At 47.3% G+C, this 17,358-nt stretch overlaps 1 protein-coding gene across 1 annotated transcript in view; it reads right to left on the minus strand.

Moving 5' to 3' along the window:
- IQUB (IQ motif and ubiquitin domain containing) overlaps nucleotides 1-17,358 on the minus strand; it is a 31,946-nt gene that overhangs the window by 7,869 nt on the left and 6,719 nt on the right. Inside the window, exons 7-9 of the mRNA XM_048502339.1 lie at nucleotides 16,244-16,454; nucleotides 8,998-9,173; nucleotides 2,839-3,009 (exon numbers count right to left, since the gene is read on the minus strand). Of these exons, the coding sequence (XP_048358296.1) occupies nucleotides 2,839-3,009; nucleotides 8,998-9,173; nucleotides 16,244-16,454 (558 nt within the window). The remainder of the gene's footprint in view (nucleotides 1-2,838; nucleotides 3,010-8,997; nucleotides 9,174-16,243; nucleotides 16,455-17,358) is intronic.

A 17,358-nucleotide genomic window follows, 5' to 3' on the forward strand; every position in this document is an offset into this window, starting at 1 on the left:
CCCCCCCCCACCCCCCCCCCCCCCCACCCCCCCCCCCCCCCACCCCCCCCCCCCCCCACCCCCCCCCCCCCCCACCCCCCCCCCCCCCCACCCCCCCCCCCCCCCACCCCCCCCCCCCCCCACCCCCCCCCCCCCCCACCCCCCCCCCCCCCCACCCCCCCCCCCCCCCACCCCCCCCCCCCCCCACCCCCCCCCCCCCCCACCCCCCCCCCCCCCCACCCCCCCCCCCCCCCACCCCCCCCCCCCCCCACCCCCCCCCCCCCCCACCCCCCCCCCCCCCCACCCCCCCCCCCCCCCACCCCCCCCCCCCCCCACCCCCCCCCCCCCCCACCCCCCCCCCCCCCCACCCCCCCCCCCCCCCACCCCCCCCCCCCCCCACCCCCCCCCCCCCCCACCCCCCCCCCCCCCCACCCCCCCCCCCCCCCACCCCCCCCCCCCCCCACCCCCCCCCCCCCCCACCCCCCCCCCCCCCCACCCCCCCCCCCCCCCACCCCCCCCCCCCCCCACCCCCCCCCCCCCCCACCCCCCCCCCCCCCCACCCCCCCCCCCCCCCACCCCCCCCCCCCCCCACCCCCCCCCCCCCCCACCCCCCCCCCCCCCCACCCCCCCCCCCCCCCACCCCCCCCCCCCCCCACCCCCCCCCCCCCCCACCCCCCCCCCCCCCCACCCCCCCCCCCCCCCACCCCCCCCCCCCCCCACCCCCCCCCCCCCCCACCCCCCCCCCCCCCCACCCCCCCCCCCCCCCACCCCCCCCCCCCCCCACCCCCCCCCCCCCCCACCCCCCCCCCCCCCCACCCCCCCCCCCCCCCACCCCCCCCCCCCCCCACCCCCCCCCCCCCCCACCCCCCCCCCCCCCCACCCCCCCCCCCCCCCACCCCCCCCCCCCCCCACCCCCCCCCCCCCCCACCCCCCCCCCCCCCCACCCCCCCCCCCCCCCACCCCCCCCCCCCCCCACCCCCCCCCCCCCCCACCCCCCCCCCCCCCCACCCCCCCCCCCCCCCACCCCCCCCCCCCCCCACCCCCCCCCCCCCCCACCCCCCCCCCCCCCCACCCCCCCCCCCCCCCACCCCCCCCCCCCCCCACCCCCCCCCCCCCCCACCCCCCCCCCCCCCCACCCCCCCCCCCCCCCACCCCCCCCCCCCCCCACCCCCCCCCCCCCCCACCCCCCCCCCCCCCCACCCCCCCCCCCCCCCACCCCCCCCCCCCCCCACCCCCCCCCCCCCCCACCCCCCCCCCCCCCCACCCCCCCCCCCCCCCACCCCCCCCCCCCCCCACCCCCCCCCCCCCCCACCCCCCCCCCCCCCCACCCCCCCCCCCCCCCACCCCCCCCCCCCCCCACCCCCCCCCCCCCCCACCCCCCCCCCCCCCCACCCCCCCCCCCCCCCACCCCCCCCCCCCCCCACCCCCCCCCCCCCCCACCCCCCCCCCCCCCCACCCCCCCCCCCCCCCACCCCCCCCCCCCCCCACCCCCCCCCCCCCCCACCCCCCCCCCCCCCCACCCCCCCCCCCCCCCACCCCCCCCCCCCCCCACCCCCCCCCCCCCCCACCCCCCCCCCCCCCCACCCCCCCCCCCCCCCACCCCCCCCCCCCCCCACCCCCCCCCCCCCCCACCCCCCCCCCCCCCCACCCCCCCCCCCCCCCACCCCCCCCCCCCCCCACCCCCCCCCCCCCCCACCCCCCCCCCCCCCCACCCCCCCCCCCCCCCACCCCCCCCCCCCCCCACCCCCCCCCCCCCCCACCCCCCCCCCCCCCCACCCCCCCCCCCCCCCACCCCCCCCCCCCCCCACCCCCCCCCCCCCCCACCCCCCCCCCCCCCCACCCCCCCCCCCCCCCACCCCCCCCCCCCCCCACCCCCCCCCCCCCCCACCCCCCCCCCCCCCCACCCCCCCCCCCCCCCACCCCCCCCCCCCCCCACCCCCCCCCCCCCCCACCCCCCCCCCCCCCCACCCCCCCCCCCCCCCACCCCCCCCCCCCCCCACCCCCCCCCCCCCCCACCCCCCCCCCCCCCCACCCCCCCCCCCCCCCACCCCCCCCCCCCCCCACCCCCCCCCCCCCCCACCCCCCCCCCCCCCCACCCCCCCCCCCCCCCACCCCCCCCCCCCCCCACCCCCCCCCCCCCCCACCCCCCCCCCCCCCCACCCCCCCCCCCCCCCACCCCCCCCCCCCCCCACCCCCCCCCCCCCCCACCCCCCCCCCCCCCCACCCCCCCCCCCCCCCACCCCCCCCCCCCCCCACCCCCCCCCCCCCCCACCCCCCCCCCCCCCCACCCCCCCCCCCCCCCACCCCCCCCCCCCCCCACCCCCCCCCCCCCCCACCCCCCCCCCCCCCCACCCCCCCCCCCCCCCACCCCCCCCCCCCCCCACCCCCCCCCCCCCCCACCCCCCCCCCCCCCCACCCCCCCCCCCCCCCACCCCCCCCCCCCCCCACCCCCCCCCCCCCCCACCCCCCCCCCCCCCCACCCCCCCCCCCCCCCACCCCCCCCCCCCCCCACCCCCCCCCCCCCCCACCCCCCCCCCCCCCCACCCCCCCCCCCCCCCACCCCCCCCCCCCCCCACCCCCCCCCCCCCCCACCCCCCCCCCCCCCCACCCCCCCCCCATTCTTAACTAATGGAGCCGTATCTTAAACTAAATTAAACTGGACTTACTTGTATGCAAGTATTTTAGGATTGTGGCCAATTTAAGAAATCAGAACATTACATAACACCACTGTTGCAAGTAGCGGAATCGGCAGTGCTCCCGTGGACCCTTTTCTCTATGTTTGGCTGTGTGATCTTGATGACGCCTTCTGCATGTGAACCGGCTAGATATTCTAAAAAAGAAAACTTGAGATAAGTGTACCTTCACTGTATGCTTCAGTGTCAGCAGAACATCTAACCGCTCATCTTGAAGAATGTCTTTCATACTAATACTGTGATAGATTTCCAGGAGTTCCCTGGCACGCAGAGTAAATTGGGTATCCATTTCTGTGATTTTACCATCAAAAGCCTTCCATCTTTTGGGTTCAGCACACTGCAAAAACATTTTGAAGTACAGAGTAAGAATAACAGAATAAACAGCTGAATAAAGGGCAATACTTGAAAACTTACCAGTGGTCCTTGCTTCTATCTTTGCTATGCAAACAACCATAACAGTCTCATGACACTTTACAATTACAAAAGTCAGTAGATAAATGTACAGTTTTCCTGATGAACACAAAACTAGAGAGCAATAAATAAAAGCTGGAGGGAAGATGTTGTTCCACCCATAAACAGTATACTGTTAGATAATTTATGGTTGCTATCAAAACAAATATGGCTAAAAAGAGGAATACTCCATTCCAACATTGTTACGAAAATGGCTCGATACAGCATGGAAGTGAACTAGCAACCTTTTAAAAAATGTTCAGGGGCTCTGGTTTTCAAATATTCAGTATCCTACTGGTAATACTGAATTTCACATTATACCAGCCTGATGAATACTGATAAGTTTGTATAGAAACGGTTACATTTCTGCTGTTAAAAGTACAAACTGTCTGTATCAGGGGAAGAGGGGAGAAAGTGGCAATTCTAGATGAAGTGACTTATGAGATGTTAGCTGAAGCTATTGGAGAATTAATAATTTAGCAAGGAACAATAATAAAATAAAGGAAGAAACCAGGAAAGAAAAGTATAAGGGATAGAAACTTCTTATTATAAGACTTGATAACAACTATCTACTGGGTTTTTGGAAAATCGTTTCTGTGGCTATGAATCTGAGGTTTAACTTTCCATCATGCCTCTCAGTGGATGACATATTTTATGGAATTGTTCTGTTTTAGTCTCTCCTGTAATACTGTTATAGAGAGTACAATACCTGAGTATCTTCCTAATAGAGCCCTCACACTTGGGAAAGATATATAAAGAATGATCTGTTGTATGTGATCTGATAAGGTTCCAGGCTTGGATAGGGTCCCAAATTGCTTATTTAAAGTAGACCCTTCCCAGAGGTTTGAATATTAGTACCAATTTTTTTCTCAGACAAATTTGAGGAGTGAAATTCCCCCCATTTGGAAACATTCCACAATCTATATATCTAATTTTCACATATGCCCCCTGCCTACAGACACTTATATTTGAAGGTAGGGGGAATACTTCCTCCCAATAGGTTTTTCTCAGAGTCAGGGACTCCCTAGGTCTGCAGAAAAATCTAAAAAGTTAGAACACCAGAGAGTTTAAATTCCACGGTTTTAAAAAACATTTCTACCCATGCACAGATAATGCATACTCAGTTGGGGGTGAAGACACCAGCAGCCGCTTGGACCTGGTGCACCAAAGGAGGATTCTGATAGACTCGCAAAAGCTCAATAAGAGGGGCTTGGAGGATTTAGCAGGCAAGCCTGGAGCCACTCTGTCCACGCTGCCGACACTGGGACTGCGTGTGTGTAGAAGAAGCCTCAGTGGGTGAGCCTGAAGCAACTCTGGGGTCATCCTGCCAAGGCCAGGACTGTGTGTAGGGTGGGTAGCAATGGAAGAAAATTATCACTGCTGCTTTCCGCTGATGATTCTGTTCTTATTTCTCATAGTACAGTTAGTCTGAAGATACTTCTGAGATACTTCTCAAATTACTGTTTAGAAGAGAAGTTTGCCATCAAGTCACAGCTGACTTAGGACAATCCTGAAGAATTTTTAAGGCAAGAGGTGGTTTGTCATTGCCTGTCTCTCAGTCATGACTCTAGTTTTCCTTGGAGGTCTCCCATCCAAATTCTTGCCAGGATCAGGATTACGAATATATGACTAGGCCAAGGTTACCCAGCAAGCTTCCATAACACACGTTTCTCAGATCCTACTTGGACACCTGAACCACAACCACTGGCTACACCATGCTGGCTTGCAAATAGACTGTAATAAATCTAAAATACTGCCCCCCCCCCCAAAAAAATAGCAAAAAAAAGTTCATAAGTGAGAATCTGGCAGATTCTTAGAAAATTTAGCATTATAATTTAATTAGGCACTGATAATTGAAACTGATGAATTGAAGCCAAAATAGAATCTGACAGGAAACAAGTTTGGCTGAATAATTAAGTTTTAAATCATTCAATTAGAGCTAGCAAAATTAGAAAGAGGGGATTATTGCTCTAGCATAACGGAAAGTTTATTAATTTGTTCCCCCATCTATACACAGCACAATAAAGCTTTCTTAAGGTACTAAAAGGTTTACACTGTAAGTCTTTATTGTGAATAAAATTTTAATCACTCAGCACTCACAGGTGATATTTCTATGCCCAAACAATTTCAGCTGAGAAAGTGACTTTTTATTTTCCTAGCTTAAAGTTTTGTTTTCCTGTTTGTCCAATTAAAATACAATGTTAATTTTATTTGGTACTATAATCATGTAGAAATTTTAATTGTGTGTGTGTGTGTGTGTGTGTGTATACACACACACAATTATATATATATATACACACACACACACACAGTGGAACATTGGTAATCGTAGCCTTCGGTTTTCGTGCCTTGGTTTTTGGCTACGGCGTTTGCGTAAATTTACACTTTTTGCGTAAATTTGCTACTCCGTTTGCGTAGCGCATGCGAAGCTTCGGTTTTCGCTGGTCTCAGTTTTCGCTGAGTGTTGCTGGACGGATAACCGGCGAAAACCGAGGTTCCACTGTGTGTGTGTGTGCGTGTGTATGTGTAAATAAGCCTTTTGTTAGGGGTAAAATATGATAATCTTGTGGTGAACATTCAGATAATGGTAAAAAAAATGGTACATCAGATTTTCACAGGCTATTAGAAAAGCAAGAAGAGTCACTGAATGAACTATGTTAAATCTTTAGCAAAGAAACCAAGAAGCCAAGTGCTATCTCAGCAAGACTGCCTTTTATCCATGCCCAAGTTCTATTTTCAGACTTATTTTTATACACTTAAAAGTGATACAGGAGCATTTCAATCTCCTGATTTATTTTGCCAGTTCTCTTCTGCCTTTTAGTTTGGTGGCTGCAACACAGAAATTATAATAATCCTGTTATCTAAATCACTTCAGAGAACAAGTCTGTTGTAAATTATATTCAGTTATCAGCACATGAAAGCAGACCAAAATATCAGAACTAGGTGGAAAATTTGTTGGGAGATAAAGAAAAAGACAGACTAAAGAATAACTGAGAATGAAATGAAGACAACTTCAGAAAACTTCTAAACATAACACACACCTTGTACAAATACCATAATTATCATTCCCCTCCTGTGCAAATGTTGCAGTTGCAGTCAAATTCTACAATTGCAGCCCACCCACAGACAGCCTTGTATTTCTACATATTTGGGGACTCCAAAGGTATGTAGAAAAATTAGGATTTTTTTTCTTTCAAAAAACATCCCTACCTTTAAGCAGTTTCAACAGACTGCCAATTAAAAAGAGGGGTCAGAGGGACAAAGGAAGATAAACAAATTGGCCTCTAACTATTTTAAAATGGTAGGGGTTCCCAATTCTCCCCCGTATCATTTTTCTCTGCCCCAGAATGGTATCATAACTAATACTAAAGCAGTGGCCTGTGACAACCTCAAACACATTTGAGGAGCTCCCCACATACTCAGCAGCTCCTTGATGATCTGATGAGTACCATATATACCTCAGAAAGCGCAGAACATTGAAGGCAGATGAGAGTTAGGTAACAAAAAAAGAAGAGAGAGAAGATTTGCATTTTTACACACTTAGGGAACAAAATATTTGCTTGTAAATGAAAATAATATCCCCCTTCTGCTGCCCTAATGGGTCTGATGAGGATTGAGAATATTCACCAACCACAACATGTGGACAGCTGCTGAGAGTATGTTAAAAAAGAAAAAGATGAAGATGGGGAAATGTCCCCTTACAGTAGTCTGAAGGGGGATATTTTCTGCTGATCCCTTCCTTCCATGACTCCTCTGTATCCAATTCACAGGCATGATCATCAACAATCCATTGTGATTGGTGTAGTTGCAGTAGTTCTTAGAACCACTATGAGTGTGTAAAAGTCAGCAACCGCATATCCATCCTCCTTGTGAAACCACTAGCCAACATTATTTGGGCCTCCACAAAATTGTGGCTGGGTAACATGACCACAAGCAGTCATAGTGTTCCTCTGCAGGTGATTATATAGCAGCAAACAGAATTTGAATTGTGATTGAATGTCCTCGACCATGAACCTGACACTCTCCCCATTCCCATTCTTCTCCAAATTCAATTTTTTTTTACAATAATTTGTCAAACCATCACAGTTGCACTTCTTCCCATTCAACTGCAATTCATTTCAAAGCTTCCAAGTGAATTTTTACTGCAGTGGCTGCCAGCGACATCTGGAGGTAGGTGAATAAATCACATACTTATTCTATTTTTAAAAAACAAATTCCCCATTTTGACATGTACTTTTCTGCTTGTGCCAAAAGTAAAATAAAACAAACTAAAATAATGCAAATGTAGCTGATCTACAAACCTATTCTTGAAAACATCTGCTTTTATTCCTAAGTAGTGGCAAATTACTTATTCTGAATATCTACAGTTTCAATCTATAAGCCAGAAGACAGCAAAGAATTCACTTTCATGCAAACCAATAGTTAGGGTTTCTGGCTTATAGGATTATATTTGAAAGAAGGTAGAGCAGAACATCAAGTTCAATTAACATATTATTATCCGTTGGCCAAACAAATCAAACCTGTGTTTGACTGATCCTGAAGCTGAATGAATTCCAAACACGATGGAAAGTAAAAGTTCAAAGCTTCATCTGTTAGACCAGATTTCAAATGGCTCCAATGTGAACTGGCTCATATCCTATTTTCAACAAAAGCTGCAGTCCACCATTCCTTCAGTACAGCAGGATACAGCAACCTGGGGACAAGCACTCAACCCAAAGTAAAGGTGGCAGCCAACTGTTCCTCTATGCAAGCTTCCAGATTACATCCGACGCTGTTCCATTGACTTTAAAAATTCTGAAGTGATACGGTATATCAGATTTGCAAACCCATGATCAAGCAACCCAACAACGGCTGCTCAAAGGTTCAAGAACAAAGGAAGGGCCTCCATTTCCTGCAAACTGTCTAGAAGCCTGCAGTGTGATGAGTGAGGTGCACAGCTCTGTACAGGACAGGCTAAATGAACAGAATTGTAACCACTTAGTTTTGATCAAGTGATGTCATAGAGCTGCTCCCAATGAACAGATTCAAAAGTTCTTTTAAAAACCGCATATTAAAAACTACTCTTCATGAATAGTTCACATATTTCAAAATCTAAAGTAGTACATATTCTCCTGCAATACTGAAACAGTAAAAAGAAGTATGACCCTACAACACTGAAAGTAATTCTTTAAAAGATCAAGTCTTGCGCTGAATTTTCCTTAGAATGTAAATTTAGCTAAGTATGAATGAAACACTCTGTTTTGTTTTATTTTTGGCACAAGCCAGATCACGTCAGATTGCAGAAGATAAGCAGGACTGGTCTTGGTCAGTATTTGGATAGGAGACGTAAGCTATGGCAAACCACATCAGAATGTCTCTTGCCTTGAAAACCTTACAGGGTAACCATAAGTTGATGGCAACTTGATGGTTAAAAAAAAGGAAGAATAAGACCTATTGTAGTACATTTTACAATGAAATGCTATGCAAAGTTACTTCTGTCTCAAGCCACTGGAATCAATATGTTTTTAAGACTGAGGTAACACTTCATAGGATTGAACTATTAGCCACGGGCCTCTCAATGCAGCATTAACTGAGGATTACATGGTGCCCAGCACTCATCACCTTAAAGATGGAAGATTCAATTAAGTAAACCAAGGTGTAAGCAGAGGTTTCTCTGGGCTTAGGCAAAAAGAAGCACTTGCCAAATTCTGCAGGCACATACAAGGGCTTTGAACAAGGACACCTACAGAACCAATTTTCTGCCAGGCATGCAGAAGGTCTCCAGTTCCTATGTTCAACCAGTCAAAGGTTTCTTTTGTCTGTTAGTTTGTAAAGTTAACTCAGGCTTTTGAACTCTGGCTACAGTCAAGGTTCATCTTCAAATTCTTTCACTGACCTTTTCCAGGAAATACAGGATTGCCTTTTGCTCATTTTCTTCAGCAGCGTTGAGTTTGTGCCTCCCAATGGAAGCAATCAGCTGGGCCTCTTTCTCTAAAAGTACACAAAGTGCTGCCTTGCGCTCAGCTCCAGTGAAGGTACTGTCTATGCGTGCAAGCTCCTCCTGCCTCCACACTGCAGCAACCCAAAAGACAGTGTTACTGTTTTTCAACCGTTGTTTCTTGTTTAATATACTAATCATATTAAATCGATCCTTTAAGTTAGAAACAGACTTAATCAGAGGAAAAAGGAGATTAAATGGCTCCTCCACCCCCACTATGAAGCTATACTAAGTTTAGCTACATACATAAATGAAAAGGCTTTTCTGAAATTTCCTAGTTTGTTGGTGTTCCATGCCTGCCTATTCTACTACTGCATTTTAATACATAACAAAGGATGGAAGATTAATTATATGAAAAGAAGCAGAAGAGTGGAAGAAGACTTTGGATTTATCCCTCGCTTTTCTTAACCATAAGGAGTAGCTTACAAACTCCTTCCCTTCCCTTTTCCACAACAGACCACTCGTGAGGCTGAGAGAGTTTGGACAGAACTGTGACTAGCCCAAGGTCATGCCCGCCAATAGAAGCCTGTGTGTGAGGGAATGGGGAAACAAAACCCTGTGGTTAGCCAGATAAGAGTTCTAGCTTATCTTAACCACTTACATCATGCTGCCGCTTTTCCGCTCAAAGGGCATCTTGTACTACTTCCCCTTACGCAAATGTTTTGTATTGTCCTGCAGATCACAGACTTGTGATCTCCTGTCCCTTTCCCCATATCATAGGACATTGATAATTTGCCACAAAATATTAGACAGTGCCAATCCAGTGCATGCTGTCATGCCTATATGCAAAATTCGCAGCAGTGTAAATATTTATGCACATATTAATACTTTCCTTTTCTTTCTAATGGGGGCCTCCAAGTGGGTTACAACAGTATGCTCCCCTCCTCCATTTTTCTTACAACAACTATCCAGAGAGGTAGGTTAGGCTGAGGGAGAGTAGAGAGAGTGACTGGCCCAAGACCACCTAGTAAGCTTCCATGGCAGAGTGGAGGATGATTCCCCCAGAGCCAGAGTGAGCCTGATTCCCCCAGAGCCAAGTGTCACTACACACGACTGGCTCTCTTCCTTTGAAAGTCTCCCAAAGCAACAAGGTACGTCCTCATGTAGCTCCAAACAGATGGACTGAAAGTCTACAGAAATACAATTGGCAACCATCCCTGGCTCTGTATTCATGTCGGAAGGGTACCATGTAAAGCAAAATAATCATAGAGATTGGTAACAGCTACTGCTTTAAATGCATAAGATGGGGGAAATGCCAGTGTGATCATGAAAAAAGCTGGTTTCCTGGTTCGCACATTATACTTGTCTCCCCAAAATGCTGATTTGTTTAATCATGATTCCAGGTTGAGCAAAAGTTCTTTTAAGAACTAGCCCTTAATTTTAAATTTAATCAATCCCATTACATACTGCATCAGTAAAGTTCCTTTTCAGCTGGAACTCACTAAACGTATTTCACCTATAATTATCTAAAATATCCTGAGCATTTAGGTGGCAATTTATGGACATTATCTTGCACAAAATAAGAAGACTGGTTAATCACAACATTTGCAATTACAATCTCTACTTGTGGAAAATTACACCATGTAATATCGCAGATCATGCTAGCACTAAAACCTCAACCTTAATTTAAATGTTACATTTATATGAGAATGCAAAATTCGATTAGAAGAACATTGGCAAAAGGAGGCAAACGCTTTGAGCTAGACCATCAATTATCCAATTAGGCTCTTGTGCCCAGGTTAATAATCTCTTTAGGAGCAGAGAATGTCATTATTCTCCATGTGAAACTACTCTGCAGTGGGGAGACAGGATTGCCTGATGCACATAATTCTAATAATTCCTGAAGTCAGAACATGATTGTCATATTCAGGATTCAGCAATGTTATGATCCTCAAGCCTAATACATCAAGCTAAACTATCCAGGTGACAGGGAAATACTTAGATTAGATCATCTGGTCTCAGTAGGTTTGCTCATACCCACAGAGAACAAGATAACCAAACTGAAATTGGAGACTGAAATTCCTGGCCCTGCAAAGTGTGTCACAGTTTTGACTGCTGATTCCAGCTTCTGTAAAACATATGTTTAAGTGAATCTGTTTCTGGATTTTGTCTTCTATACTCAGCATTCTCAAAGTGTCATCAAAGTTTCTCATAGAGGAGTATAAATATCTACTTGATCCAGAGGTGTATCTAGGGAAAATGTAGCCCTGTCCAAAATCTGAGTCCTCCTCCCCCCACTTCTGGGCCACTGCCTTCCCTTACCACAACCAAACAACATTTTTGGGACCAGGTCTTGAAGTCAGTGTATGGACCTGGGAGGAAGGACGAGGCGAATGGGGACAATTTTCAACACCCCCCCCCCCACATGACTAAATGGCCACAGCCCAGGGACATTTGACCCCATATGTCCCCCTGGGTGGTATGCCCCTGACTTGATCTGCTACATGCCATTATGTGACATGCTCTGATAGAGCTTGGAAGTCAAGGTTAGCTTTCCCTGCTACTGTTCCTTATGCTACTCACAATCCTTCCTGATATGTGTGATCGCCATTTTGTGTGAATAGAGTATGGTGAACATTTTCAAGCATTAGAATGCACAAGAGTTATTTGAAGAGGTACCCAGTGATACAGAGTAACAGCACATTTTGAGGGGAGGAGCTGTCACAAGTCCTGAGGAGAGAATTGTTGGGTACTGCTACAACCCTTTATATGAGCACCAACATGTTTTTTAAAAAACAAAAAAGCACTGGACTATGTGTGGATGCATGTCTATAACATATCCAATTGCACATACTGAAGCTGAAAGATTCAACTTTAACCTTATTTTGCGTGCATTGAGAGAACTGTGTGGAGCACCTGCGTCATGAGATGGAAGAGCCAAAAATGTAACAATTGAGCCGGACTACACACCATGTTATTCCTCACAATTTCTTTGTCATAGAAGTAAATATCAGCCATGAATGCTGGACTGCATTCTGTATCTTTGAAAAGAGGGTATCTGAAGAGGAACTCCCAGTTGCATAAAGGTCTATTTCAGTCATGGATAGCTACACAAAACATTCTTGCAATGATGCAAGCCAGCTAAACAGATTAGTTCTGTTCCATTCTCACTTTCAGTACCTTGACAACAATGAAGGAGGCTGCTACATTTTTCCCATTGCTTTCCATCAGCTTTATAGGATGTGTTAGATTGTCAAAAGTTCAATATTTATCACCTTCAACTTATCCCTCACAAGTTGTGACAAAAGTCTGACACTTATATGATAATCTACCACTGCTTAGATATAATCATCAGCCATCAGTTAAAATGTAGTGCTATTGAGCACACATGTTTCATTTACCAAACTTATGGGAGAGGTGTGCTTAAGAATAGATTTTTTAAAAAATTCAACTCATTATGTCTTGATATATTTCTCTATTAGGTGTGTAACATGCCAAGTACAGCCTGGCTAAGTACATCTACCATTATTCCATCTGGCCTCCCGGGGGAGCAAGGGTGGGGGAGGGAGGGGGAGTCTGACGCCATCTGATATTAATGTTTATATGGTTCCTGTTTTAATTATTGGGGTACTGTGCTGTTTTTATTGTGTTTTAATGCTTTGTTTACTGTGGTAGTTCACTGCCCTGAGCTCTTCGGGAAGGGCGGTCTATACATTTAATAAAATAAATAAATAAAGATCTTTGCTAATTTTTTTTTCATTTATTTTCACTGACATCCCAGTAAACTGTTATTCCCATTTTACTGAGTGTCAATTGAGGTAGAATAAAGGAACTTCTTCAAGGCCACATAACCAGTGGTGGGATTCAAATAATTTAACAACCGGTTCTGGTGGTGGGATTCAAATAATTTAACAGCTGGTTGTTTACAAGCACCATTTTAACAACCGGTTCTATCGAAGTGGTGCGAACCTGCTGAATCCCACCACTGCACATAACACATATATTGGCTCAACTCTCTACCCTCTGGACCATGCTGATCACAGCCTGAAAGTCTCCATATATTTCTGGAAAGTTTGCTTCCTCCGGGGGGGGGGGGGGGGTTAGTGGGTGACCACCTGTGGAGTCAATCATTCTGCACATAAAAACATCTCTCATTTTTATTTATTTATTTATTAAATTTATAGGCCGCCTCATCCCCGAAGGGCTCGATTTTGTTCTCAGTTCTAACAGAAGTTGCATTAGCTGAACCCAGTAAAAATAGAACAGCACAGAGAAGAGTCCTCTTCTGCAGAGCCTGTTTTGTTTGTCATTTTGATAGTTCCTTTTTCTACTCTTTCAGTTTAGTTAACTGTGAATGGCTACCTGAGAGCAGAACACTATTCTAAGGCTTAAGCAGTTCTGCTCTCATCAACAGGATACAGCAAAATTGATGGATGCGCTTCTTGATGTCCCAGAAGGGGGCAGCAGTTCCAACAAAAACAAAAGCAAGCCTATCACTACAGGAAACGAATTTTCAAAGCAGCCTTTTTTGGTGCTGATTTCATTTCCACCCAATTTACAATCCAGTTAAATCTCTGTATTTAAACAGTGCAGCATAGCTGCTAAGACACTGAAAGAGCAATCCTAAGGAGGTCTACACAGAATCTACTAGCCAATTCCCTGAAAGTGTTCTTAGGATTGCACCAAAAACTGGGACGGCCACTGTCTGAGCGGTGCCTTTGCCATAAACTCAACAGATCATTTTAGGGTAGTGGTTCCCAACCGTTTTTTACTCATGTACCCCTTGGCAAATTATTTCCCTGAAACTGTACCCCCATATTACAGACATGCATAAACTAGAGTCCAGGCTTAAGTGTTGATCATTTCCATCCTAAAAATAGAAGACAGACCAACAAATTTAAAGAACTGGCTGTAACAAAATACTGACACTTCCAAGTTAATTATTTAATACTGTTTACTGTCTTTGCTGTTTTCATATAATCACTTATCCTTCACTGAAAACACCAGGGATATATTTAAGCAGACAAGATGGCTGTTGTAAAAATAGTTAGTGTCACTAGCTGACCTCAGTAAAAAAATCCTATGGTTGCATTCAGTAGCAGTGCCCTTCAGAGATCTCTAGAGGACAACAATCTCATCTGATCATTGTTGGAGCAATTCAGCTCGTGCAGATCATTGACATTACAACAGTGTGAAAAGTAGTTCTAGTTGCAGGTAAAAAAACAACCCTGATTCCTAGAATCACTAAGCTCTCTCGGGGAGATGAAAGTGATTGCCAGTCACTATACAGGGAAGCGACTAGTCAACAACAAATTAAAAACAGAAGCATATGACATTATTCAGTACAGACAGCTGAGGTAGCAAGTTTTCATATTCCAAAGCCCTCGTTCCCCCATGCCAAAAACAGTTTCTGTCCTACAGCTTTGTTTCCAGCAGAGCCAGCTCCCTCAAAAACAAGAAAATACAATCCCAAAAGCTTCTGCAACATCACAAGGATTTTACACAAGCTCAATGCACATGCCTTGATAGGCAGCAAGTAAACTATGGGTTGGATACAAAGTACTATGAGGGGAATGAAACTCACAGAATGAGACTCCCTCCTCCTTCCACCACAGCTCATGGAACACTCCTGAAACTGGGTCCAGGGGATGGCAAAATACCCTGTCTGGGGGAATGAGCCAGCAGCAAGAGGAGAAATGCTGGCCAAAATCCCCCCTACAACAACAAAAGGACATTTTCACTAATCTAAATACTGTCATATCAGTAAAAGAACACTTCGGGATCTAATCCTTTAAAACCAGCTCTGGTAACAGCACATGTTCATATTGAGCAGGAACACGCATATTAATTTAAAAAAGAATTCTTCACAATGACATTTTTTCTAATACCAATCCAGAAAGGCAATCCCAGTAGTAATGAGAAATATTACAGAAGAAAGCCACAGATTCTCTCCAAGAAATAATTCACACATGTTTGTGGGATCCCAGTTGTGGGATCCCAGTTTGATGCTATGTGGACAAGCCCCAAACTCTGCTACAAACTCCTGCCACTGTATGTAGAGCCTTATTGAGTAGCCTCAAATTTTGTGACAACCAAAAGTGTGTGAGTACATCCACGGTGGCAAAATGTGGTTTGCAATTCACTGTTCTCTTAATAGAATAGAATAGAATAGAATAGAATAGAATAGAATAGAATAGAATCTTTATTGGCCAAGTGTGATTGGACACACAAGGAATTTGTCTCCGGTGCATATGCTCTCAGTGTACATAAAAGAAAAATACATTTGTCAAGAATCATAAGGTACAGCACTTAATGATTGTCATATAGGTCTAGTAAGCAATCAGGAAACAATCAATAGTAATGAAAACATAAAATGTAAAATCTTAAAATAAAATAAAATGTCAGCACAGGCTATAGTCATACAGTCATAAGTGGGAGGAGATGGGTAATAGGAATGATGAAAAAAGTAGTGCAGTAATTATATAATAAATAGTTTGACATTATCGAGGGAATTATTTGTTTAACAGAGTGATGGCATTCGGGAAAAAACTGTTCTTATGTCTAGTTGTCTTGGTGTGCAGTGCTCTGTAGCGACGTTTAGAGGGTAAGAGTTCTCTTAATAGTGGTGAATCATTTAAAATTCCTAGTAAGGGAACACATCATGTATTACATTTGATGTCCTAATAACACATGATTTTGGGGAACTGGGAAAGCATCCAAAATATTACTCCCCATCTGCATTAGGACATGACAACACTTTTGAATTCTAAGACCCCTTTCTGTGTAATGTGAAGGTTTGTGGAAACTGAAGCAAAGATTATCAAACTGAAAGCACTTGCTGCAGAATAGTTCCAGGACACCAACAAATGTCAGTAGTTCTAACTTCACTAAGGTGTTCACTAAAATTATTTCTGTTAAAAAGTAAAATATAGTAGTGACATCAGATACTTATTTCAAGTAAAACATGGATACTGGGTCTATACAGGATTTGCATATAACCAATGGCTTAGGTTCTGAAAACCCATGGGGACTTCTAAGTTTTACTGAAGTTTAAGATACCTCAACTTGACAAAGGTTTCAGGACAGTAGCTCTGATTGCGTATAAGCATTCCTGGAAACAAACATTCTACTGATGTAACAAATCTATAAAAACTTCTTTTCAGTTCTGGATTTATATTTAAATGTGTCTTTTCAAGGAACTTACACTCCAAAGCATGATAGAGTAGTTCAAAATCATCCTTTGTTTTAGGATACATCCTTCGATCATACTCTCTCCGCAGTTTCTCTGCCTTCTCTCGCTCTTTTCTTTGTTCCTCTTGTTTTTCCCACTCCAATCTCAACCTTCTTGCTTCTTTTAGTCTCACTACTATGTTGATAGCGTTCCACCGTCGGAAATAGGTTTGTATGACAATGACCTGCAAATAGAAAGGGAAGGGAAAAGAGAAAATGAGGGAGAAAAATATTCAATTCTTGCAAAAAGAGAAACATTCTTATTGGCATTTGAAAGAAAGACATGGGATGTTTCTTGAAATGCTTGCAAACTAAAACATGACCTCTTCTACATTCCAATGCAATGATATTATATACTCCTATTAAAAAAATATGTGCAGGAAAGAAGAAACCTTGCTGGTAGAATACAGATATTTCTCAATTTGTGTGTATGATATCTACAACGCACTGGTGCCGTGCAAGAATAGATCCTGAACAGCAGGATCTGACAAGCATCTAAGTTATACAAACTCCATGTTTCATTGCAGCAATACCAAAGTGCCAAAGAGGTTAACGTTCAAGTTCAGCTCCCACAGCTGCTTATTCTAGAAAAAATGCTCATTGTTTTTATTTTTATTTATATTTTCGATTTTTTAACCACCCTCCCCGAAAAGGCTGTTCTTTTTGTCATGGATTCATGGAGCACATCATCAGGGGTTCAAAATTTGAGATTTAATAACGTAGGTAGAGATTATAGGGAAATATGAAAACAAATGAACAAGCTTTTGAATAGTTTAGCTGTACTTAGAATGCTCATTGAAAACCAATTAAGAAAACAAAGTTTATCTCTGAAGATCGTCTGAAGATGCCAGCCACAGATGCAGGCGAAACATCGGGAGAAAATGCTACTGGAACACAGCCATACAGCCTGAAAACCACACAACACCTAATGTTTCTGGCCATGAAAGCTTTCGACAATACATTTTAAAAATGTTCTTTGACTGGCAGCAGAACCATTTGAGGATCTGTGATGAATGACTGGATAGGATGCTGCTCACATTATCCATTACCTCCTCCCTCCCCATGGGAAGAAGCCCTTTCCTGCTTTGT

Source organism: Sphaerodactylus townsendi, linkage group LG06, assembly GCF_021028975.2.
Source record: "Sphaerodactylus townsendi isolate TG3544 linkage group LG06, MPM_Stown_v2.3, whole genome shotgun sequence".
NCBI lineage: Eukaryota > Metazoa > Chordata > Lepidosauria > Squamata > Sphaerodactylidae > Sphaerodactylus > Sphaerodactylus townsendi.